This window comes from Choristoneura fumiferana, chromosome 23 (assembly GCF_025370935.1).
Source record: "Choristoneura fumiferana chromosome 23, NRCan_CFum_1, whole genome shotgun sequence".
In the NCBI taxonomy this organism is placed as follows: domain Eukaryota; kingdom Metazoa; phylum Arthropoda; class Insecta; order Lepidoptera; family Tortricidae; genus Choristoneura; species Choristoneura fumiferana.
The window spans coordinates 6,623,713-6,648,985 of record NC_133494.1 but is presented as its reverse complement, the minus strand read 5'-3'; the positions used below and the strand labels follow the sequence as shown (position 1 = coordinate 6,648,985).

The window sequence follows — 25,273 nt, the reverse complement described above, 5'->3', positions numbered from 1 at the left end:
TGGATAGCTGTTTCGCCTTTTCATGCGGCAAACAGACACGCAAAAGAAAAAGAAAAGATTAGAAGCATTAAACATTTTTATATTTTTTCTGCATACTTCAGTGCAGTGGGTTGCTTGTTTTTCAACTTGTGGAGTTTTTACATTCTTGTTCCAACTTTCCACTCGAAGACTGCTGATGCGCTTTAGTTTTACAGAAATATTTCCGCATGTGCGAGTATTCATCCGTCTAGATCTTGACCCCTTTTGAAGCAATGTGGAACAAAATGAAGAACAAACGGAATGAGCTAGTACTTCACTATATTACACTATAGTGGCAGAGTCTTCGCTTGTTAAGTTATAGTAGGTACATATCAATAACGTGCTTTTTTAAATTTCTTTTTACTTACCGTCGCTGTTTTTGTTTGTAATGCGTTTGTTTTAGTAATACGAAGAAAACACCTAAAAACTTTCTGACCAACCTATCCCTATCCAGGAGTGCATAGAATATCTAAAATTGATTAGCCCTAGACGCATGGTGCCCCCTTAATTTTAAAATAAAATTAGAAAACTTTGCTTCACTTTTGTCGCTAACTTATTTGGATATTAAGTATTCAAATTGAAATAAATACCACATTGACTATGTTTTTAGGCTTATGAGTAGAATAAGTTAGTTTCAGTTTTATTTTTCTTTGGTTTTATACTAACACATTTTTTTTTTTTTTTGTACTTATTGTCTGTAAATAAATTATTAGATATTTATTGGACATTAGCAATAATACTCGTAGTTACCTAAATTTCGTTAGATACAATATACAAGATATGCAAAAATCATATTTTTGTAAAAACCGTTCGATATCATTCCATTTTGTCCTCCTTTCGCTTCTTTCACATCATCGTCATCTTTTCCTCTCAATTATACTTCATGTGATATTTTTTCGAATCTCCGAAACATCGAAATTGAATTTCCCCCGACAAAAGGCTAAATCCCTTATCTCCGTGTCACGCTTTTACGATGTCAAGCAATGTTAAACAGAATCATAAGCCAAAAAGTTGCTGAAGATTTTTTTCACACGAGACGGTACCACGCCAAAACTGCTATAAGTAAGCACAAATACAACTTGTTTGATAGGTGTGAAACAATTAGAAATTAAGACTGTTTGTAAAAGGCTTCATAAATAATAATTTTAAGTCAGGCACTATTTCATATTAAATGATTGATTACACACATCTTAAATCGATTTATTGAATCAGGCGTTACTTTGCGGAGGTCCATATCAATGAACTAAAAGAATTTCCTTGCTCACCCGCGACCTTCCGATAACTAAGCTTATGCAAAATATGCGTGTTCATGTAGTTCCTCCACCTCCACATTGTAAGAACAAACACAAATCACACAAACCCGTCTATCACCACCACCACGCCACCCTGACGCATTTCGAACTCAACCAGAGCTCAATCTTCACCTTCTTAATAATTTATGGGTAGTTTTGTTTTGTTTGATAAATATGTGGGTACTTGGGGAGTGACAATTTAAAACGGTGGTTGTGGTTTGTTAGTCTAACAACTGGTAGCATGGTGTACGGTTGTGTTACTCTGAAGATGAGCTCTGGTTCAGTTCGAAACGTCAGTGTGGTGTGGTGGTGGTGATAAATGGGTTTGTGTGATTTGTGTGTGTTCCGTAGGTGTGTTCTTACAGTGCGGAGGTGAAGGAACTGCATGAACACGCATATTTTGCATAAGCTTAGCTATAGTAAGGTCGCGAGTGAGCAAGGAAATTCTATTAGTTCATCTTAAATCGAGTTTAGCTCGACATGTAATAGAAATAGAAATATAAATATTTATTGCATAAACTGTGAGGAGTGTAGAAAGTCAACATGTAGTACAAAATAAAGTATCAACAGTTACCCATTTCGGGCGTACAATATGTTACGGGCTAATTCCTAGCCCGTCCTCTTAGAAGCAATGCGACTCGGCAATAAATCATTTTTTTTTATTTGAATATTTTCGTTAGGTAATGCTTAGGTATATCAGTCGTGTGTTAGGCAGTCCTTAAAAAGGATTTTACTGTCAGTGTTAAACTACATCTCTTTGTATTTATCTCTTTAAAGTATAATTTAATTAAAGTAGGTATAACTTGTCTTTAAAAAAATAAATTTAATGCAAGTTTTTTTTGCTGACTGTACTTTTTTTTATTTATTTTTTTATTCGACTGGATGGCAAACGAGCAAGTGGATCTCCTGATGGTAAGAGATCACCACCGCCCATAAACATCTGCAACACCAGGGGTATTGCAGACGCGTTGCCAACCTAGAAGTCTAAGATGGGATACCTCACGTGCCAGTAATTTCACCGGCTGTCTTACTCTCCACGCCGAAACACAACAGTGCAAGCACTGCTGCTTCACGGCGGGATTAGCGACAAATCAACTTGCATTGTAATTCAACTTTTTGTGTACAAAATTGCAAGTCAATTTGACCAATTCGCTCTTTGGCATAAATCATAAGTCTGGAGTTATAGGTAGTTATAAAATATATTGACGATCCATTTTATTTTGCATACAACTTTGTGCGGTATTTTATCGAATAAACTTAAATGCTTTTGGTCAAACCTTGCCCCTCCACCCTTGAATAATTCGATCGTTTGCTTGCAAATACCTTTAGCGTCGTTAGGTACAGTGACGGGAAGAGATATCGACACGGCCAAAGTTGCAAAAATAATGTATACACGACTTTATGCACTTAACATTAAGGCCGTGTATAAATATTTTTGCAACTTTGGCCGTGTCGATATCTTTGCCCTTGACTGTACCATCTGTCATGTCTAGTAATAGTCCTAGCTTCTACGGTCTAAACAGCACTGAAAAAGTGTACGAAATAATGACAATGTACTCACTGCTTATCATTATCATACGATTTTATCATAATTTTCTGTTATTAACCGACTTCAAAAAAGGAGGAGGTTATCAATTCGGTTGTATGTTTTTTTATGTTTGCTACCTCAGAACTCCGTCATTTATATTGGAACGATTTGAAAAAAAAATTGCGTTCGTCTAGGAATGTCTTCAATTAGGTCCCATAAACACCAAATCAGGATCAAATGATTGGATCTTAATGAAATCGAGGGAACTTTTCAAATGTTGTAGGAACACCTATAGTAAATTGGATATATTTAGTAGTAACTCGTGCACTTGCTCTTGAAAATCATCATTTGGTGAAGTGGAACTGATGATGAAGACCAAAGTTGACCATCGGAGTTACTATTCAATAACAAGTATTTCACAGGTTACATTTTATTAATATGACATAGTTGCTAAGTAATTTATGCTCCTCGTAATGCATATGGTAAAACGGGTGTTGAAGCACCAGAACTCCTCAATAATGAACGTCTCTGCATCGGAAAAAGCAATCTTTTGTAAAAGGTGACAAGCAGTTGATATTAAACTATTGTATCTTAGATTATTTCCACTAAAAAGCGTGAAAAAAAAATGTATAACTAAAAATTGACTATAGTCTAGGTAGATGACTATAGGTCCACTCCTGCTGGCTCGTGCTGAGGCACCAACCGACTTCAGACTGGTAGAAACATATTTTCATGGTTTTCTGTAGTCGGTTCAATTGTTTGTTATAAAATGTTTACTATCACAACGTTTGCACAACGAAGCCAAAATTTTTAGAGTAGTTAGAAAATATACTCGAAACGATGACCCGTGAGATACAATACCTACAGTACACTACAAATATTCTTTATTGCACACCACAAATCAGTACAAAAAACGAGATAAGTGTTCAAGTCCCAAAAAACTTTCAATAACTACCCAATAAAAAACTTTTGCTTTAGTAATCTTACAAATAATATTAGAAAGGGAAGGGAAAAGAACTTTGAATTTAATTTGCCTTTCTATACGTCTTTGGCTGCACTTAATTATTATGACTAGTGTTTTTATTTACTCAGAGTTTCATTAATGGGTGGGCCAATCAACTTTTTTACCGACACTTTGGGCGTCTCCTGAAAATTGTTTCTGGCGTTTCCAAAAAATCGTACTTCCAACAAGATATTTCACGGTTGAACTTACGTAGGATGGCATGTATTCATGTACACCATCTATTAAATTACAGAAAAAACATGTTTACTTACAAAAATCTGCAATTGTTTGAAAAATTTCGCGGACAGATTAGTGTCGGTAAAAAAGTTGATTGGCCTGGGTACGTTAGTTATCGAAATGATACTCACTTTAACTATTTAAAGTGGTCTTACTTCAATTAATTATTTACTATTAATCATGTTGATTTTTATTCAAACAATTGGTAATTAAATCTTGTTAAAACTGAGCTTATTATATTTCAATATAAAGGCGCCAACGAGTGTAAAAAAATGCACAGCGAAATAGCGTTCTCTAGCTAGCAATTTATGAGAAGATTAAAAATTTTCAGTGAAGTCGTTTCTCACATGCAATACCTATTAAAATTGCAATGAGAACATAAATTTTGGTATGCTTTAAACTACACATAATTTATGTATGAAAACTTGAGTGCGCGTTAGCAAATATGATAAAATCGCTTACAGACCTGAGGCAAATGAATTGTTGTTCACGAAATACTCAATCTCAATTTTTACTAGTAATTATTACTACATAATAAATACTCTAACTCGATAAAATAAAAGCTCTGTGGCTAACAAACCATTTTCATCACATGTTAAATTTGATAAAATATACGAGTTTAATTTTATTGCTAATGTCGACTCCATCTTCTTCTTCTTCTTCTTAAAAACTCCGATGCCTACACATTTATTTTTCCCATTGATTAGAATTATATCAGTTTTTGTACTATTACTTAATCTGTGATCTAAAGTAAATTACGAGGTAAATTAAGGTTTTGGTTGATGATTAAATATGCACAAAAGCAAAGTCTTCAATTATACAAATGTTGCAATTTGTTTGTCTTTATTGTCTTCACACCCTGTGAAACCATTAAGGTAACAACAGCGCTTAATAATTTATCAATTAAAATTTATCTCAAATCTTCATTCCCACCATTAGGCATAAACATTAATAATAAACTACGGTTTTAATTTAAATAAAACGCTGGAGTAATTAAAATAACGGAGGGTAATAATTATTTCTCAGAGAAAATGAATGCACGCCTGACTGAGCTCGACTTGAAGGAATAAGCAGAGGCCCAAGTGACAGGCTGTTGGTGAGTAAATTTAGTGCTTCGCTGTCGTTGAAGTGAATTGGAACTAACATGCAGTCTCTTTCTAGTTTGTTGGAGAAATCAGGGATAACAATTACTTAGCCTCTCCTTTAGTATACAACATTTTCATTTAAAACAATTGAATCACTGGAGTAAACGGGCAATCAATAAATTGAAACTTTTTAGGTATTTAGTTAAGGTAAACGTACGAGTGCTTGTCACTGTCCCAATAGTTGGCATCTTTAATCTTAGGTCATTAGCAATAAAGATGACAGCAAAATGTCGTCTATTGGGCTTTAGACTGTCGCGCACTCTGATGTTTACGTTACTGCCCAACCATAAGTGCAAGATAGCCAGCTCTGACGCACGTTTAGTTTAAACACCAAAACATGGTCGTCCACGCAGTCTGTTCAGCAAAAATACTCAAACAAAGAAGATAATTATCTTTTTCATTTCTTTTGGCCGTAGTAATACTATTTTTAAATATACGAATGTACATTACTGATGAATTTAAAATTATTCTGCTCTTCCTTTACACCACGCATAAAGGGCAGACACCTGAAGACTTGAAACAAAGGGTTTTCACTTCCCTCGGTACTTAGGTTGCAGACGGAATTTCATTAAAAGAAAATCGCGTTGTAAATTAGCCTGGCTCATCAAGCATTTTGGATAGTACTTAGCATTGTCAGTTGGATAAGAGGTTCATTTCGCTTTCAATAGATATATGATTAGAATAATTTAGTAATGCGCGTTATTAGGTACGTATTGCTGAAAAATGTATTGATGTTCATTTTTACGATAAAAATGTCGCTGTTGTACCGAAAACTAAACTATGCTGAGCTTTTTCCTTGCTGTGTCAAAGATAAAATAAAATTGTCACTCGTTGAGCAACCTTTGTATGATTTACGTCTAAAGCTCTAAAAACAAAAAGTATCGTAGTATACCTACACTGGTGTATTAATTGGTTGCTTTGGTATGCTATTTTTTGGCCTCTAGTAGATAGATTTACTCTAGAGATAATCCATAGCAAAGTTTACCTTTTTTCTGCTCACTGATAAAGGTAAACATTTCTCGTCGTTTTAGTCCACCAGGACAAAATATTTAAATTATAGGCCCACTACACTCACCCAGCGTCGGATTGTTTATTTTATTTGAAAGGTTTCATGGAAGTTTTTGGTTCGGGGTTGTTTTTACAAATATGAGATAAAACGAATACTTTGGTACACACACGGCACACATTTTGTATTAGACAACTACAATTTTTTTTACCAAAGATTGAACAGACTACAAAAAACCACGAAAATAATTTTCTAACAGTCTGAAGTCGGTGCCTCAGCACGAGCCAGCAGGAGTGGACCTATAGTCGTCTACATCACCAACATTGGGCTTCAATCACTCCTGCTGGCTCGTGCTAAAGCACCGACTTCAGACTGGTAAAAAAATATTTTCATGGTTTTTTGTAGTAAGTTCAATTTTTTGTTATAAATTTTTTTTTCACGGTTTTAAGTGTACTTAAAAAATCTAAGATACAATAGTTTAATGTCAACTGCTCGACACCTTTTACGTAAAATTGCTTTTTCCGATGCAGAGAAGTTCATTATTGAGGAGTCCTGGTGCTTTATCTCCCGTTCCATTTCACCATACCATATGCATTACGATGAGCATTAACTGCTTAGCAACATTGTTAAAGTAACTGAAATTCAACCCATGAAGTACTTGTTCAATTCAATTAAATTCAAATTTTATTGCATTTCACGTTGTAGAGGTACATAGTTGTTTTTGAGTAGTCGCTCCGGTGGTCAAATGTGGTCTTCATCATCAGCTCTACTACACTAAATGATGATTTTCAAGAGCAAATGCACGAGATACTACTAAATATATCAAAATTACTATAGGTGTCCCTACAAAATTTGAACAGTTCCCTCGATTTCCTTAGGATCCAATCATCAGATCCTGATTTGGTACTTATGAGACCTAACACACCCTACACGCCCTAAATAGGGTTCCGTAGCCATTACGAAAAAAATAAGTAATATTTTTCTAAGGTTTTCTTATTTTATACGGAATCTTCCAAGTTTAGGTATATTTTATACCTTAGGCTGCTATTTACTCTTAAACTGCTAATAATTCTCAAGCAAACTTAGCCGTTATAGTTTTCCTTGTAAGTTTGCTATACATACTACCATCCTGTATTTTTTTTATTTTTTCCACCCACCGGTTTAGATTTTAGAGGGGGGGGGCATCAATTTTAATGAAAATTTGCACTTTAAAGTTGAATATTTCGCAAACAAATCACTGAATCGAAAAATCGTCTAAGCAAACTCCTAATGGCTTTGAAAGACCTATCCAACGATATCCCACACTCTAGGTTGGATGAGACAAAAAAAAACACCCCCACTTCACGTCTATGGGACTACGTCTATGGGTTGTTTAGGTACCCTAAAAAATGTTTTTTGGATTTTTTTTATTGTACTATTTTGTCGGCATTTTTACATATATATATTCGTGCAAAATTACAGCTTTCTAGAATTGATAGTCCCTGAGCAAAGCCGAAGACGGACAGACAGACAGACATACAGACATGGCGAAACTATAAGGGTTCCGTTTTTGCCATTTTGGCTCCGAACCCTAAAAAAATGAATAAAGATGTTAACTTGATATTGATTAATAACCTTGTCAATGTGACCTTCCCCTACGCTGTCTTGATGGGTACTGAGGATGACTGAAGTAGCACGACTGGGGTTTGCTCCCAGTACTGAGTTTGTAAGGCGAGAACCGCGAATTCCTGGTTCCAGTACCGTATTTGTATGGAAATCCAGTACCGGGTGCAAAGCAAACCTTAGCACGACACATACGAACGTTTCCGAGAAAATACGATGGGAAAAGATTATTCAGTACATCTGAATCCGTATACATTCACCTTACATTTACATACATTTTCTTCGCATCTGTATATATAATATCTGTAAACATACTGTGTAATAGCAAGATCTCATTATTTTTTATCTTTATACATAACTCATAAATTTATTACCCCCACGATGTAATAACGTTTACTGGCAGTTAATTTTTGAAACTGCGCTGCAGGTTGGCAGTTACAGCGAGGGTACTTAAAACTTGCAGTAAACGGAAATGAAGTGAAATAATGGTTTATGCATCAGAGTGTAATAAAGGTATAAAACTTCGCAAACTAAACTCTCATTCTTACGAGAGTTCAAAATCAAAGACTGTATTACTTATAAAAGCGTTGGACTTAGGTCTTTCTGGGTAGAAAGGCTGCATTACGTGACGGGAATTCTAAATAGATATCAAATGTTATCCCGGGTATACTTATTTTGGTACCTTTTCTTTAGTAGGAGGTATATTATTATTACGCAAGCCTTCGGGAGCCTGTGGGTTGTTTCATTGTACTGACAGGAGAACCGTATAAAATATGTTGTCACATCGAAATTGACATTTATGTTCTGAGACAATATTTCCTAGTCTTATCATTTTTATGTCACTAGGTTATTTTGGGAGACTTTCTATTTGTACAGGAACATTTTGAGCGTACGGTTACATGTTTTCATTTGGATAGATGATTGATAAATGAAATGTCATTACACTAAGACTATCCGAAGAATTTTTTCTTTACAAATTGATCATTGTTTATTATTATATCATCGTTTGCTTATACACGTTCCTCTCTGGACACAGGCCTCGTTTTAGAATGAGAGAGATTGAGCGGTAGGTTGTTCCCAACCGGGCCTATTGCGGATTGGAATATAATTAATATTGAGAAGTTTCGCAGGTTAAATATGTCTAGGTTTACTCACATATTGTTCTTGGAAGAAAAACAAACGGTAATTTTTAAATTCAATAAAAAAATAATTTTAGTTAAAATATAAAACACGCTTTATATTTAATGATATTGTCCCGGATAACTCGCGTCTTAAATTGATTTTAGCTTGACATGTTTCAGGCTAATCCGTAGTCCTCCTTAGGAGTAACGCGACTCGGCTGCTGCTGCTTCCGTGTGTTGCAGACATCATCGTACCATCATAGGACCATGGAAATTACCCTTGGTCAAAATACACAAATACCATTGTAACAATCCCAAACATCGCTAGATTACGTCATTCTTACTTTGAGTTCCAGTGTATAACTTGCGACTCCATCATCAAATCAGCTTTACACATAGAACTATGCGTACCTACCTAATTGCCAAGTTTTGTATCAATACAACAATAAGAAATAAAAATGACGGATTTCCGTTACATTCATAGATAAAGAGTTAAAAGTGAAGCTAATATAGGCGTGTTAAATAAAAAATCGTAGTTACTCGTATAATGACCAATCAGTCATCGGTTCAGATCGATTTGACCCTTGATCTCTAAAGCAGTGTCGTGGTATGAGCCCGGGCTCACGCCTCTGAGTTATTCGGAATTTAGAAAGAAGGAAAGAAAGAAAATTACTTATTTATTTACAATGTGGGCCCTGTAACAGGAGAAAAAATTTAAACCACAGTTTCCACTCTTCATCTTGAGCTCAATTTAGTTCTACAACTTTTGAAAATAATTTGTATTGTGATTTTTATTATAGTTTTAAGTTTAATTGGACAAGCAATGTTTTGCGAAATCCGTCCTTTTGTTACGTGACAGGCGATGTCATTTAGGCTATGGATGGCGTACATTGAAAATACCATTTTTTTTATTCGACTGGATATCAAACGAACAAGTGGGTCTCCTGATCGTAAGAGATCACCACCGCCCATAAAAATCTGCAACACCAGGGGTATTGCAGATGCGTTTGGGATACCTCAAGTGCCAGTAATTTCACCGGCTGTCTTACTCTCCACGCCGAAACACAACAGTGCAAGCACTGCTATTTCACGGCAGGATTAGCGAGCAATATAGTGGTAGCAATCTGGGCGGACCTTGCACAAGGTCCTACCACCTGTTTTTATTTGAATTTGTTAAGAATAATCATAATCATGAAATTATTTAATTTTTAAAAGTTGCAGAACTAAAGTACTTAGTTCCATTTGAGTAACAGAACCTGTGCTTTAATTGTTTGCTCCTGTTACAGGGCCCACCCGGTATAAAAGCAGTGACAACATTACACAGGTTCGAAAAAATACTAGGTAAGGTTTAGGTTTATGTGCGAAATACAAACATTAAAAACAAATAATCAATTTAATACGATCACTAGAAGCAGGTGAAATTCAAGTTGCAAGATTTAACCCTCACATACATAAATATTGTAAAATACAATGCGATTATCTAGACACTTTGTTCTTTACAACTTGATCTTTTATTGTTTGATTTGATAATAAAATGAAAGAGAAATAACTTTAACTTTATGTCACTCATTATTTGAAGTTAGTGTACAAGTTTATCGTTGAAACAGGCGCGTAAAAAGGATCGTATTTTAACTGACACTCAAAGCCCTCGTTTCGAGCAGATTTTCAATAATCCTCCGCTCTTTTTTACAACGACATCCATTCCAAATTAAATCAATGTTTTGATAGTAAGTAATAAGTTTTTAATAAAAAAAAATCATACAACCATCCAACTTACATAATATTTTATTTTGTAATCCATTGATTACGGCGTTGGCGGCATGGCGCTGCAGAATAGAATCGATAATTTGAAAGAAAATGTGTGTCTTTTTAATTTACTTTTTTTACTATGCCCCGTCTTTATGTTATGCCTATCCAATTTATTAAAAGTGTAAACAAACCGATTTCATCAAAATTCTTGTATAAACACCCACTGAATCGAATCAATAACACATTTATCTATAATTCGTGTCTTTTAACTAGATGTCTAATCACTTTTTTCACCAAAATTCACTTGTTTTAATATTTATTTTTCAGTTGATAATCTTCGTCAAAATCTGACGTTATTTCTTGATTGAAACATCTGTATAATCTGTAGTAGCATAGACTAACGTAGAGATGGTGGATAAATTGACATTTTAAAAATCGATTAATGCGCGGATGAATAAGCGAGTTTTATTTAGGTACTTTCTTAAAATTAAAAAATAGTTACTGCTTTTATAATTGAAAAACAGTCTTTGGAATGAAATCAAGTATTGTAAATAATAAAATAGCCAAAAATACTTTGATCTATTCAATTAATAAAAGAATCGATTTACTGAACAGATTAATTAGGTTCTAGGTTTTCACATCATTGAATGTCTGTGGTCGGATAAATGGCGTCTTTGTTTACACTTATCATAAATTGGATCAAAATACAATATAATGCAACACACATCTATAAAAATAAAAAAAAAATTTATTGTCACAACATAATTACATAGATAAATATCAAATTCAGTATAAGATTAGAAAATTGGAAATAAATCAGCTACGTTCCCGCAATGGGACCAATCTCAGCGAATGCTGGACACAATGGCAGCATGCACCCAGCGCTGATTTTCAGACCGGCCCCTATATGCCCAGCAGTGGTGCACAGGCCTCCTCTCACAATGAGAGGGCTTCGGCCGTATCCCACGCGGGGCCAGTGTGGATTTATTTAGTTGAAAGAAAAGAAAATTCGATTAAGTATATACCTACCTACAGCTACAGACTCAGCAAAATAAAAATAAACCTAACTAACATACTTATTATATCGATTTAAATAAAGGCATTAAACTGATGAAAAATAAAAAAGACAATCCAATCCTACAATCAAATCCTCGCATGCACGTTAGGAATTTACTCATGAAATACGATTGTACAATAGTGCAAATGATGATGATGATGAATAAACGCATGTTTTATAACATTGAAAGCTGTCACATAATTCAATGTGAGAGGTGCGTACGGTAAATCAGCTACGTTCCCGCAATGAGACCAGTCTCAGCGAATGCTGGACACAATGGCAGCATGCACCCAGCGCTGATTTTCAGACCGGCCCCTATATGCCCAGCAGTGGTGCACAGGCCTCCTCTCACAATGAGAGGGCTTCGGCCGTATCCCACGCGGGGCCAGTGTGGATTTATTTAGTTGAAAGAAAAGAAAATTCGATTAGTATATACCTACCTACAGCTACAGACTCAGCAAAATAAAAAATAAACCTAACTAACATACTTATTATATCGATTTAAATAAAGGCATTAAACTGATGAAAAATAAAAAAGACAATCCAATCCTACAATCAAATCCTCGCATGCACGTTAGGAATTTACTCATGAAATACGATTGTCTTTGAATATACAATAGTGCAAATGATGATGATGATGAATAAACGCATGTTTTATAACATTGAAAGCTGTCACATAATTCAATGTGAGAGGTGCGTACGGTACTCAGCGCATAAAAAGCACCATTTCACATCTCATGCTCTAAAAGTAGGTCAATATAGCCTTACGAGGCGGGAGTAAAGTGAGTAAAAGTTTTTAATTTACTTCGAGTGAATTAGATAAACTCAAACAGCCAGTACTTGCTTAGTTTTTTAGGGTTCCGGAGCCAAAATGGCAAAAACGGAACCCTTATAGTTTCGCCATGTCTGTCTGTCTGTCCGTCCGTCCGCGACTTTGCTCAGGGACTATCAATGCTAGAAAGCTGTAATTTTGCACGGATATATGTAAAGTATGCCGACAAAATGGTAGAAAAAAAAATAAGTTTTTTTTAGGGTACCTCCCATAGACGTAAAGTGGGGGTGTTTTTTTTTTCTCATCCAACCCTATAGTGTGGAGTATCGTTAGATAGGTATTTTAAAACCATTAGGGGTTTTGTAAGGCGACTTTTCGTTTCAGTAATTTTGTTTGCGAAATATTCAACTGTAAAGTGCAAATTTTCATTAAAATCGAGCGCCCCCCCCCCCTCTCTAAAATCTAAACCGGTAGGAGGAACAATTTGAAAAAAATCATGATGGTAGTAAGTATATCAAACTTTGTATTAATTTCACTCCTAGTAAATTTCCATACCTATGACAATCAAAAAAAAAAATTGAGGCGTCTTTGCTTTTCAGTATAGACATTGATTTACACCTTGTATAGATTTTTATAAATAACATAGTTGAATTCGACTGTATTTAGTTTACCTGAGTGGAGACTGACACGCCTTGGCTGCCTACGGCGCCACCTGAAACAAAGAAGAAGGATTAGTTTGATACTAAGGAGGCACTTGTGACGGAATATTTTATTGTCACTTGGGATTTCCCTTCGGCGTTCTTTTAAGTAGGTAAGCCGCACAATATCGAGTAAGGTTTTTCATATAACGTCTGTTGAACGTTAATGCTAGGATATTGAAGTCAAATTTGATTGCTTTGTCTTTTTAACCAAACCTTTGTATCCGTAAACGATGCAAGTATAAAAAAACCGGCCAAGAGCATGTCGGACACGCCCAAGATAGGGTTCCGTAGCCACTATGAAAAAAATCAAGTAAAATTATGTGCGTTATAACACAAATTAAAGCACTTACTACAGTCTTAAAATTGATTACCAGAAAAAGAACGTATCTTCACGGCCTTACGTCCTTTTGTTGAGAAGCGCAGTTTTTCAGCAATAACTCAAAAATCCGATCATGTTGGAACCAATTTTCGTTGAAAGTATTGATCAAGCGTTACCTTTTCATATTTTTTGGACAAGCGGTTTACAAGATAGGGGGGGGGGCACAATTTTTGCTACTTTGGGAGCGATTATTTCCGGAAAACTTCTCTTAATCAAAAAAGTTTTTGAGAAACCTTACTATCTTTTCAAAAGAGCTGTCGAACTATGAGCCACACGTTGATGCGAGTTAAACATTTTTTTTTCAATTTCTGTTACGTGTATGGAGTGCCCAAACTATAAATATTTATTTTTGTAATTTAACTACAAAACTAAATAGCGGCTTTGACAAGACATCTGTACTCCAAATTACATCGATATACATCTTGTAGTTTTCGAGTAAAATGCCTGTGACATACGGATGGACGGACAGACAGACAGACAGACAGACAGACGGACTTGACGAAACTATAAGGGTTCCGTTTTTGCCATTTTGGCTCCGGAACCCTAATTACTTGCATAAAAACGTGCAGTAAGTACAATTGTCAGTACAATTGTCTAAAATACAATACAATAAAATGCAATAGAAATATTCTTTAATGCACACCACAAATCAGTACAAAAAAGTATAATACTTGGAAAAGATATATATAAATTAGTTGAAATATAACTACCTAAATTAAAGTTTGAAATGTACAGAAGAACGTATAATAAATCGAAATAATATTTTTTTTTACAACATTAACTAGAACGTTGCCAGTGTGTTATATAAAGTACTACAAAATTTTAGGCATATTATTATCAGCAATCATTATTAAAAGTCACTTCAAACTTTTTATTTCCCTCTTCGCTTCGTACAAACTATGTACCGGCTAATCCAATATTTTCAATCCGTCACACGTTGATATTCTGGGTGGTAGTTAATCCCAGACAAATGACGGCCGAGAGTACAAATTTCCCGGTCGGCTGCCACCAAAACGCTACGGTGTTCGTTGGAGCGAACAAGACGTGTAGCCTTAATCCCGGAATACTAAGTACTGCGATAGCCTCAATACGCCCGGGACTCGAGCATTGGGGCGGCTTGATGTTAATGTGCTATATGGCTTTCTAGCTTCGAGCACTTAGGCTAAGTTACATTGAAGGTGGCAAGATTTCGCTTCCCGGTGCTAACTAGGTGCAGACAAAACGTGCAATCACTACGATATCGATATCAATCGCTACGTTCATTTTAGTTCCATTTAGTTCCTAATAATGAAGGGCATAAAGAATAAATTATTCTGCAGCATCTTTATGGATATTTAAATTATTCTGGGATAAAAATTCTCCTACGTCCTTTCCAAGCTCTAAAACAAAGTCCATACTGAATCGGTTCAGCGGTTTTAGCGTGAAGAGTGAAGAGGTTACAAATAGATAGACTTTCGCATCTACAATATTAGTAAGAATTAAACTGTAAACTATATATGAAAAAAAAAAACATAATGCTGTTAAGTTAAATTATCTAACAGCTGATTGAAATAACTCCTAATCCATTTTGTAATAGCTCGTATGTATAAAGTTTCCAAATTACATCAATGTGTTCAAACTTTTCAAGAATTCCAAACAAGTATGGAGTAATATCACAGTAGGGTTCGTACACGCGTAAATTTTATTAAATGCCCCGTATCGAACGTGTCATGTGGAATCCTTAATCGGATTACTTACGCCAGATAAATTCTCTGATCACGAGAATAATTTCTCGATAGAACATATTTACTGTTTTAATGACAAAGTGAACTGAAGCGTGCTCAATGTTAACGAGAAATATGTTCATGAAGTATTTTAAGATTATAAAGACTGTATAGTGAGAGAGCGAGAGAGAAATACAAATAATTTATTTGTCAAACTTAAAACCTAAAATTGCTAAAAGTGGCTCAGAAAGCGGTAACGTTTCGTGTGCTCTGCGTACCCCATTTGGGACAACGGCGTGATGTTGTGTGTGTGTGTGTGTGTGTGTGTCAAACATTCAGGAACACATTTATTCATTCATTTTAGGAAAAAATACATTTGGAATAGTATAAATTGGGACTCAGTATAATGTTCGGGTGAGCTAGCGTTGCTCAATTACTATTTCAATGGGGCCCATTTAAAACAAAAATATAAAAACACACACAAATACTGTGACGACACGAGCACTAGTGGAAAGCAGTATTATGCAAAGAAACTTACAAACCGAAAGCATGTAATACAACATGAGTAGTTTATTTACTGTACAAATTAAACCTCAACAAATTTGACATGGCTATTGAAATATATTTTAATATTGTAATGCAACACATAACCCTCGATAAAACAAACTAAAAATATCTAATAAAACATTCTTAGAAGTAAAGGTTAGGTGGGAACAACATAGCCCGGCAATTTAATGAAGAGGTAAGTATGATGAGTTTTTTATCTTTGCATGACTTACTACTGAACGAAGTTAAAATTTTAATTAATCTGTGAAGTGATTGACATCAAATACTTTACTACCCAAAAGTAACGATTGACTCAAGCCTCACAAGTTCTCGAGTGATAATATCATTACGCCCAGTGCCACTTGCCCGTTTTTCCCGAATCATTTGACACCTCATTTGTCAAAATCCGTTCAGCAGTTCTTCAATAGTCTTGACCTTTGGATCATTGATTAAAGCTTTTATGACATAGGGCTCTAGAGGAGTTTTCAACATTTTATACATGAAGAAATTTTGAACGTGATATTAAATTGGTTTTTCGCGCTGATAAAATTTAGAATATTCATACTACATATGTCGAAATTAAATAACAAACTCAATGTAGGTACGTAAATCGCAAATTTAATTCGACTAATTTTAACAGATTAATGAGTTAATGCATTATCCATGCCAGCCTATATACGTCTCACTGCTGGGAACAGGCCTCCTCTCAGAATGAGAGGGCTTGGGCCGTAGTTCCCACGCGGGCTTAGTGCGGATTGTTAATTTCACACACACCTTTGAATGCATTATATTGTCTAGCATTGACTAAGCTTGGAACACTAATTTTGTATCACGTATAAAATTTCAGCTTGTACTTTTGAATAACTTTATTTTATGACATCGTATTCGTTACGTCAATCTTCTTCCTTAGCATAAAATGCGCCCACTGTTGGGCACCCACTCGGTTTGATTGGTAGTGAATGTCCCTCAGATTGGGCTAGTCAGTCACCAAGCTACTGACACCCGACTACCTTTACGGGAACCTATCTCCTCCTTGCCCTCTTCATTAAATTCATAACGTAAATGAAACAAAACAATGGCTTATATCTGAGATACCTTTAAACGAGTAATTCTTGTAAATATATTTCCGGGATCTCGGAAACGGCTCCAACGATTTCGATGAAATTTGGTATGTAGTGGTTTTCGGGGATGAAAAATCGATGTAGCTTGGTCTTATCGCTGGGAAAACGCTTGTTACCGAGTTTAAGCCCGAGCAAAGCTCGGTTGCCTAGGAAGGTACTTATTGTATTTAAATACCACGCAATTTAAATCAAATTATATTTTCAGTAAAGTTTACCGAAAAGATACGAGCAAACCTCAATTTATTTGTATTATTTATAACCCCAAAATGTAATTATTGTTTGTTAACCAAACAAGTCTAGGGTTAGAAAGTGTCTAAATTGATGCCAGTTAAATTTTCAATTTATATGAATCCCGGAGTAGAACCACATACAATGTGAAAAAACAACATTTGTGTTCCGTTGCTACAGTAATTAATTAAACTGTGTTTTTAAAAACAATCTAATATTTATTTTACAAAACAAAGATTTTTCAATGTCGCCATTCGTTTTATCTTGTTTTATATTTCCATAGTAAAACAACGAGTTTGTTTTAAATTTTTGAATTTATGGTTGAACAACCTTTTCGCAGCTCGCTCCATTGCTCTAGCAGTAGTTCGCCCGAGCTAGTCACGTACTATGTACATTGAATTACTAGGATATGGAACAGACGATTCCACACTTACTACATTATGCTAGACATGCTATCATTACCTAAACTTATAAAGCAGTATCGTTACTGGTTGATAGACAATACCGGGCTACTGGAAATGGGGTTATTAAATTTTAAAGATATTGATTGATCTTACATACGAGGAAATTTTCATGTTCAAAGTCTTGGACGTACGCTGTTCATCATATCCCTATATGTTTTAGGGTTCCGTAGCCAAATGGGAAAAAACGGAACCCTTACGGATTCGTCATGTCTGTCTGTCTGTCTTTCCGTCCGTATGTCACTGCCACCTTTTTCCGAAACTATATGAACTATACTGTTGAAACTTGGTAAGTAGATGTATTCTGTGAACCGCATTAAGATTTTCACACAAAAATAGAAAAAAAAAATTGGGGAGAACTGAAACTCAAAAATGTTTTTTCATCAAACCCATACGTGTGGGGTATCTACTCGTATGGATAGGTCTTCAAAAATGATATTGAGATTTCTAATATATTTTTTTTCTAAACTGAATAAAAAGTGGTAAAATGTGTGTCCCCCCCATGTAACTTCTTAAATAAGAGAATGATAAAACTAAAAAAATATATATGATGTACTTACCATGCAAACTTCCACCGAAAATTGATTTGAACGAGATCTAGTAAGTAGTTTTTATTTAATACGTCATAAATCGTAAAGTAAAGGAAACTTTTATATTATGTTACTTGCTGCTACGGAACCCTTCATGGGCGAGTCCGACTCGCACTTGGCCGATTTTTTTACCTGGTAAAATTGCTACTAAAGTTCGCCAAATAGGTTTATTTTCTTGTAAGTACTGACAGCGATTTTCTGATTGACTGATCTTTGGTTTATCTACAACAAATATCACGGGCCAATGTGCATATTAACTAGCTTCATAGTTTTCTATTTCACCTCACGACCAGATTTCATGCGACCTTTCAAGAGCATCGCCTCTTATGTTAAGAGGGCTTGGGTTTGGTTTGATCTGACGTGACGTTAGAAAGAGTTCTACTACTCGTATCTATTGTATCTAACATACTATTACTTGTTAGGGACGACAGTTATCGGGAAAAGATACGATGTAACTATAACTGTCATTTAAAAAAAACCTGACGTACTGGCAGCCACATTGGAAGTCACTATAGAATATTTCTCTGTAAAACAGCAATCCTCGCATGTAATATCCTAAACTACCTGCGCGCCACATAGATCCACGCTTTAGCTAGTCACGTACTATGTACATTGAATTACACGACTACGGACGGTTCTTTGCTTACATTGTGCTAGTCCGCAGGTGAACCACTTCGCGGTAATTGCTTTGGAGGGCTGAGATTGCGTGCTCATACAATCTGGAAGACAACTTTGATTGTCGGGATGTTTAAATTATTTTAAAAGCCTGACTGATACGATTACTGTGTCGTTTTACGAAGATTTTATGGACTGTATTTTAAAACGTGGAAATATTACATGAACAATAAGTCAAAATTTAACTAACTGGAAGATCAAGACATTATGGTAGGTTGGTTCGCAACAGGAAAAACAAAAACACTTTTTTAGCAGCATTTTCTTACCCTTGTTAGAAAAACAACAATTTATATTGTTATTAAATAGGGCAATCCTTTTACTAATGTTATGAAGAGTGCAAACACAGGAACCCACTTAAGCTATTTCTTTGCACAAAACTAAAAGCAAGTTAATGTAACCCACATTCACTTAATTTCTAACCCACTTAGCGAGTCTTTTATGCTATTTACTTTGGCAATGTTTGGGTTCTGATGTTACTGTTGAAATATTTTGCGTTTTATTAAATACCTACAAAAAATTATATATTATTTATAAGTTGCATTCTAGTCATCATTTCCGGCCTATATTATGTCCTATTACTCTGCACACGTCTTCTCACAAAATGAAAGGGCTTGAAGACTTAACATACACACCGTTTAACCTGTCCTCTCCCAGAGGCACAAATTTGTGCCGAAATTCCTTTGATCCTGTTATCCTGGGAGATGACAGATTAACCGCTCCACAGGTACGAGTACACATGTGTACGAGTATTTCTTTTTAACAGATTTTTTCCTTAATTGAGTAGTTAATTTGCAGACAGATTCCGAAAAGCTCAAAGATGAGAACCCGGTTTCCATCCCACGATCCCAAGATCCTCTGTTTGAGAGAACTATTACATATTCGGCGATTGAATGACCTAGCATCATTCTCACGTCGGATAGTCTCGGTATGAATGTGGACAAGACCAAAATTATGGTCAACGACCATGTTGATCCGAGGCTCGGCCTCGTTAATGGAAACCATCTTGAAGTTGTTTCGGAGTACACATGCCGAGGCATGCGAGGGAAGATTTTGCAGCTTAGTAGAAACAACTTTGAGAACTCCTTCCAAGAGGAGAATTCAGCTGGGATGGGCAGCATTCGGAAAATTACGTCGAGTTTTTTCGTCATCCATACCGCAAGGAAAGAGCTGGGCTATCGGCTCAGCATCGGAATCGACATTACGCGAATATTTCGTCAGATGACAATGACTGCTATACTAATGATGACGATGATTACGTATGCTGTGCCACAAAGCTACTAAGCTGCCATATGACTTCGAGTTTTGGAGAGCTTGTCTTCTTTTTAGATACTACAAAATCGTACCATGCATTTTGCAATACAGCGTGTACCTAACAGATTTTTTACTCATTTATACCCACAGAGCCAAAATCCGATAATTTGATTTATAGTAGGTAGCTTTGATTATAAATAATCAAAGGTAGGTAGATATTGACTTACTAACCCAAAAAAGAAGTAAAGAAAGAAAGAAAAACATGTATTTGTGTCATTTTTTACAAGCAAAAAAAATAGATAAAATAAAAAACAAAAACCGAGACAGACATGTCACGAAATGGTCCCAACACAGGATGTTGTCAATATACATACTCCTTTTGAAAAAAAAAGAAACCGTCGGATGTCCATTTCAATGAACTGAAGCAATTACTTTGTTCAACCGCGACCATTTTTTCTTGCCTAAACCTAGGTCGCGGATGAGCAAAGGAACTGTTTCAGTTCATCACTCTTTTCTATGATTTTTTCCTTCTGTGTAAAATAAGGGAAAGGTTAGAGAATATATGTCTTTTTCTCGCAAACTATTTGCAGAGGCGACCCATTTGCGATCTCTACCCTTGCAGTCCATCTGTCTTGTGATAGTGAAACCTTATTAATGAAAGAGGTCAGACGATGCCCCAGTGATGTATCTCTGTAGACTTTGTCATTGATATCTCGGATCGGTTTAAGTATTTTTCTGACATGCGATAACAATGGTCAGGGGAAAATACGTGTGCATGACATGACATTTTACACGTATGTTTTTCGTACAAAGTAAAGCACTTCCTTTTAAAAGAAGTCTTTCGTTCCATTCTCCATACAAACGTAGTCCCGGACTCATTTGAAAACTAGGCAACAGAAATAGATGAAATTTTGTAAGTATGGACTAGACGTAATTATATATGCCTGTGGTTTTTCAGATTTGAAGAAATGTGAGAAATGTGTAATAAAGTAAAGTCGACAAAAAAAACTTTGCACGAGAATTACAGACGAATAAAGCAATTTTACAAAAATCTAAAAAACCACAGGCATAGAAAATATAATGAATATCTTGATTGTAAAATATCATTCATTTCTGTGCTATACTTTTCGTATAATATGAGGACAACGAAACCCAAAATTCAACCGCTCAAATCTTGAAAAGCCTATCTCGATATAAATTACGAACCTTGTTGCGGAAGGCATGGTGGGGACGGCTGCGAGCGCTTATGTCACGAGCGATAAAGACAGCAATATCCCAAACGAATACCTAACGCGTCCGCGCGGCCGGCAGGGAAACTTCTCTTGAGTTACGAACTTACGATGAAATTTTTGGGGATTCTCATTAGAATTAAGCTAAATGCCAGAATTTCAGTTAACTTTCCAGATCTATACATAAATATAAATTGGATATTGTTAAGCGAGTTATAAGTACTTGTATAAAAGTGTAAATATTTGTGCCACAGCTATCTCGCCAGAGGCTACACCTAATCTTTTAAACGAAAATTACAAAGAACGTTTAGAATATGTTGTTTCCAAAAATCGTTATGTAAAGCTCTTATCTATAAATTTAATGTATAATGTCATTTTTTCCGTCATCCATGCATAAGCTGCAGTGGGACTGGGCTGGCCATGTTTGCCACATGCCGGATGAGTTGTGGACCAAGACTACGAGTTGACTCCCACCAACCAAAAGGCGACCTGTCAGACCTGATGAGATCATATATTAGAATGCGATTTCACAGTCCATGCATAGACGACGCTATTGTAAGCCGCGGGTAAGCAAAATAATTGTTTATATTTCATAATCATTAACTTGGCAATCACTGCTGACACCACAAACTGAATTAAACAGTTAGAGAAAATGCCCTGCATCCCTTCTCGTTTGTTCCAGTTCGATACGTAACATTGGAGCAAACCATAATCAATCCACTTACAAAGTTGGCGCTGCGCAGTTGTGAGCCCGACTCATTGCTGGTTGTAAACTAAATTGAAGTGCATCCTAACTATGCAACACCACACCGCTCAAGCAGCTGCTGTTTGATAATGGGGAGCAAATAAACAACTTAGGCATTAACTAGCTTTTGTCAACAGCTTTGCGCCCGTGGAAGAATCTTTAATAATGTTAAAAATGAGTACGTTTCTTAGCTGAAAAGTAGACTATATGCTATTCCAGAAATTCAGCTAAGTATCGTCAAAGAGCGGGTTTGACGGCCGCATAGCCCTAGGGAAGTTGGAGACCCTGCCTACGAAGCTTGAGGTCCCGGGTTCGACTCCCGGTCGGGGCAGATATTTATATGAAAAATAGGATATCTGTTCTCGAGTCTTGGGTGTTCAATATGTATTTAAGTATATATATATCTTTTTAAGTATGTGAATCTAATGCCTAGTACCCATACCACAAGCTTTGCTTACTTTGGGACTCGTTCAATTAGTGTCACATGTCCCGTATTTTTTTATACCAATTTTAATTAAATGTAACAAACTAGATACTAAAAACATTTGCATTCATATTAATAGGATAACTAAGTAACTTAGTTTCATCTCTGTAAGACATGGCATCTTATTGCGCAGTAGGAGTTGATTAAATAACTTGGTTCGATCAAGGACTATATATAACTAGTATATAGTCCTTGGTTCGATATTGAATAACTACAGCCGTCTTAGTTACGTACTTATACGTAGAAACGGAAAAGTTACGAGAAATTAATTTCCTTGGTCTATTAGAATTTACTGTGGGAACTGGACTGATTTTGACAAATAAAACGTTAAATTTGTTTTATCATTACTGTTGTAGTTTTGGTTGACTTTTAACTTTATTGGTTTATGCAGACAATATATTTGTCTTATAAGAAGTTTTTATCGTTATAGGGTAGAAACTCAGTACTCACACAGTAGTAGCATAAGCCTATTATAAAAATTTCAGAGATTTTAACGCCTATCGAGTAAAATAACCACGCTTATTATTCCAAACGAGTTGAGAACGAACCGGTGATACGAACAAAACAGTAGCACCGAATTGTCATTTAAATTCCAGTTCTCTTAAACGAAATTCAGACGGCAAAATCGACAATTAAAAATAAATTAGCAACAGCCGCCGGTGCCGTAACCGACTCCTCGAAAACAGGATTAACCAACTAAACACCGGGACTGTTGAAGAAATTGGCTTTCAATACTTTATTTGAGGCGTCCACAGATTGTTTACCTAACAAATATTTATACTGCGTCGGATCTTTTCAATTGAATTTAGACCCTTTCGCACTTCTGTCAGGTTCCGCTCTGTGGATTGCTTTATAAGAATTCAATGGCTAAGGAATGACAATTATTTTCCATTTCGTATTTATACGAGTATAGTCGCGAAGCTTGTACCTATTTATGTAACGAAGAGCAATATACCCAAATGTCGACTGTGAACGAAATGCAAAGCTTCATCCAACAATAATTTGCTCATAATCTTATTATTGTGAAAGGAAAGCTGTCATCTTAGTTTACCTAATTTAGTTCTGGCATTAGTGTTCTTAAAAACCGTAGTGTTGGGACAGCAATAAAAATATGTAGATAGAATATTACTCGTAGTTTTACATTTCTCAAGAAAATATTTTATAAAGTGTAAAACGTATGTTACGAGCAAAACAGTAAAATGTTCAACACGCTTACTTACTGTGAAAATTATGTTGCAAAAAAAACATGAATAAGTCTTTGCGTAAGGCGTAAAATCAAATTTTCTTGAATTTCGTTTGCAAAATCACATAGGGCCAATATGGAGAAATTTTATTATATAGAGTATGGATTGTGTATAATATTTTATTATTTTATTTGATCGATCATTCCAATTTTTTAAATTTGACATAGTAATTGTACCTTATTTTAACTTTTGTCCTTGTTTTTACCCTTGATTATTGTTATTACTATTTTGAAATTTAATTCTTATTTTATTTTTGGCTGACATTTATTGTTATTTCCCACTATGATATTATTATTATTTCTCTTGTTGCTTAAAACATTTCTCCTAGGAGGGAAAATATTACACGGGCCTACGCCAAGTGCTATTTATATTGATGTTAAATTACTATTATTATTTTTTGATATAATTTGAAGATCCTTTTGTGAATTTCTTATATTTAATTAGGTACCTGACATGTATTTATAATGTATTTTTTCATTAGGTAATAAATAAATCTAATCTAATTTAATATATTGCAATGCATAAAAATAAATTGCATCCATTAAACAAATATCCGTAGGTCCTTTCTTATTTCGATATTAGAATATAAGTTATTTTATTAATAAGACACTTTTTTGCGAAGCTCCTTATTAATGAACTATTTACATAAACAATTACTTCGGTCACCCGCGACCTCACAATAGCTACGTCTTTGCAATTAATGTGTCTTCTTATTTAACGTGTGAATATTGTTTTTAATAATGGTAATCTGCAGAGTGCATGTTTTGGCATTGCCTGGTAACATCATCCCTAATGGAGTCCCCATGGGGCAACATAAATTACTCGGTAATTCCGCTAAAAAACGTCTGTCGTAAAAGTGGAGAGTTTTACCATGACGGTAAATATTAGAGTAGGGGGCGTAGGGGGTGAGGCGATAATTATTAAGAAGAAGCCAAAGAGACAAGTTCGTTCCTTGAATGGAGTCTTTATCACTCTAGCTATATCTTTAGCATCTGTACGATATGTTTGTTTAGATAGATCATTGTCAAATTAAAAAAAAATATTTTCCAATTTATGTAAGTACGTCAAAAAATAACTTTATTTTCATCATCATCATCATCATCCCAGCCTATATACGTCCCACTGCTGGGCACAGGCCTCCTCTCAGATCAGAACTAGTGCCTAGTTACTGACAACAGTTTAAATCACTTGAAATTTGGCAAAATATATATTGTTTTAGATTATTTAGATCATAGAGATATACCAAGGAGAGATTTATCGGCATCCTGAGGAATAAAGTAAGTAGTAAGTAAATAAATAGAATAACCCTGGCTGACTTCTGACTGAATGATTCATCATCATCAATATATTCTACACAAACCCTAGAAAGGCGAAAGTTTTCTTAGA

The 25,273-nt window shown here is 35.3% G+C and overlaps 1 protein-coding gene across 5 annotated transcripts in view; it reads right to left on the bottom strand.

Moving 5' to 3' along the window:
• The window catches only part of LOC141440687 (uncharacterized), a 334,806-nt gene that overhangs the window by 61,406 nt on the left and 248,127 nt on the right, over positions 1-25,273 (bottom strand). For all 5 annotated transcript variants that reach the window (XM_074105215.1, XM_074105217.1, XM_074105216.1 and 2 more), the window contains exon 2: positions 13,202-13,242. In XM_074105215.1, the coding sequence (XP_073961316.1) occupies positions 13,202-13,242 (41 nt within the window). The remainder of the gene's footprint in view (positions 1-13,201; positions 13,243-25,273) is intronic.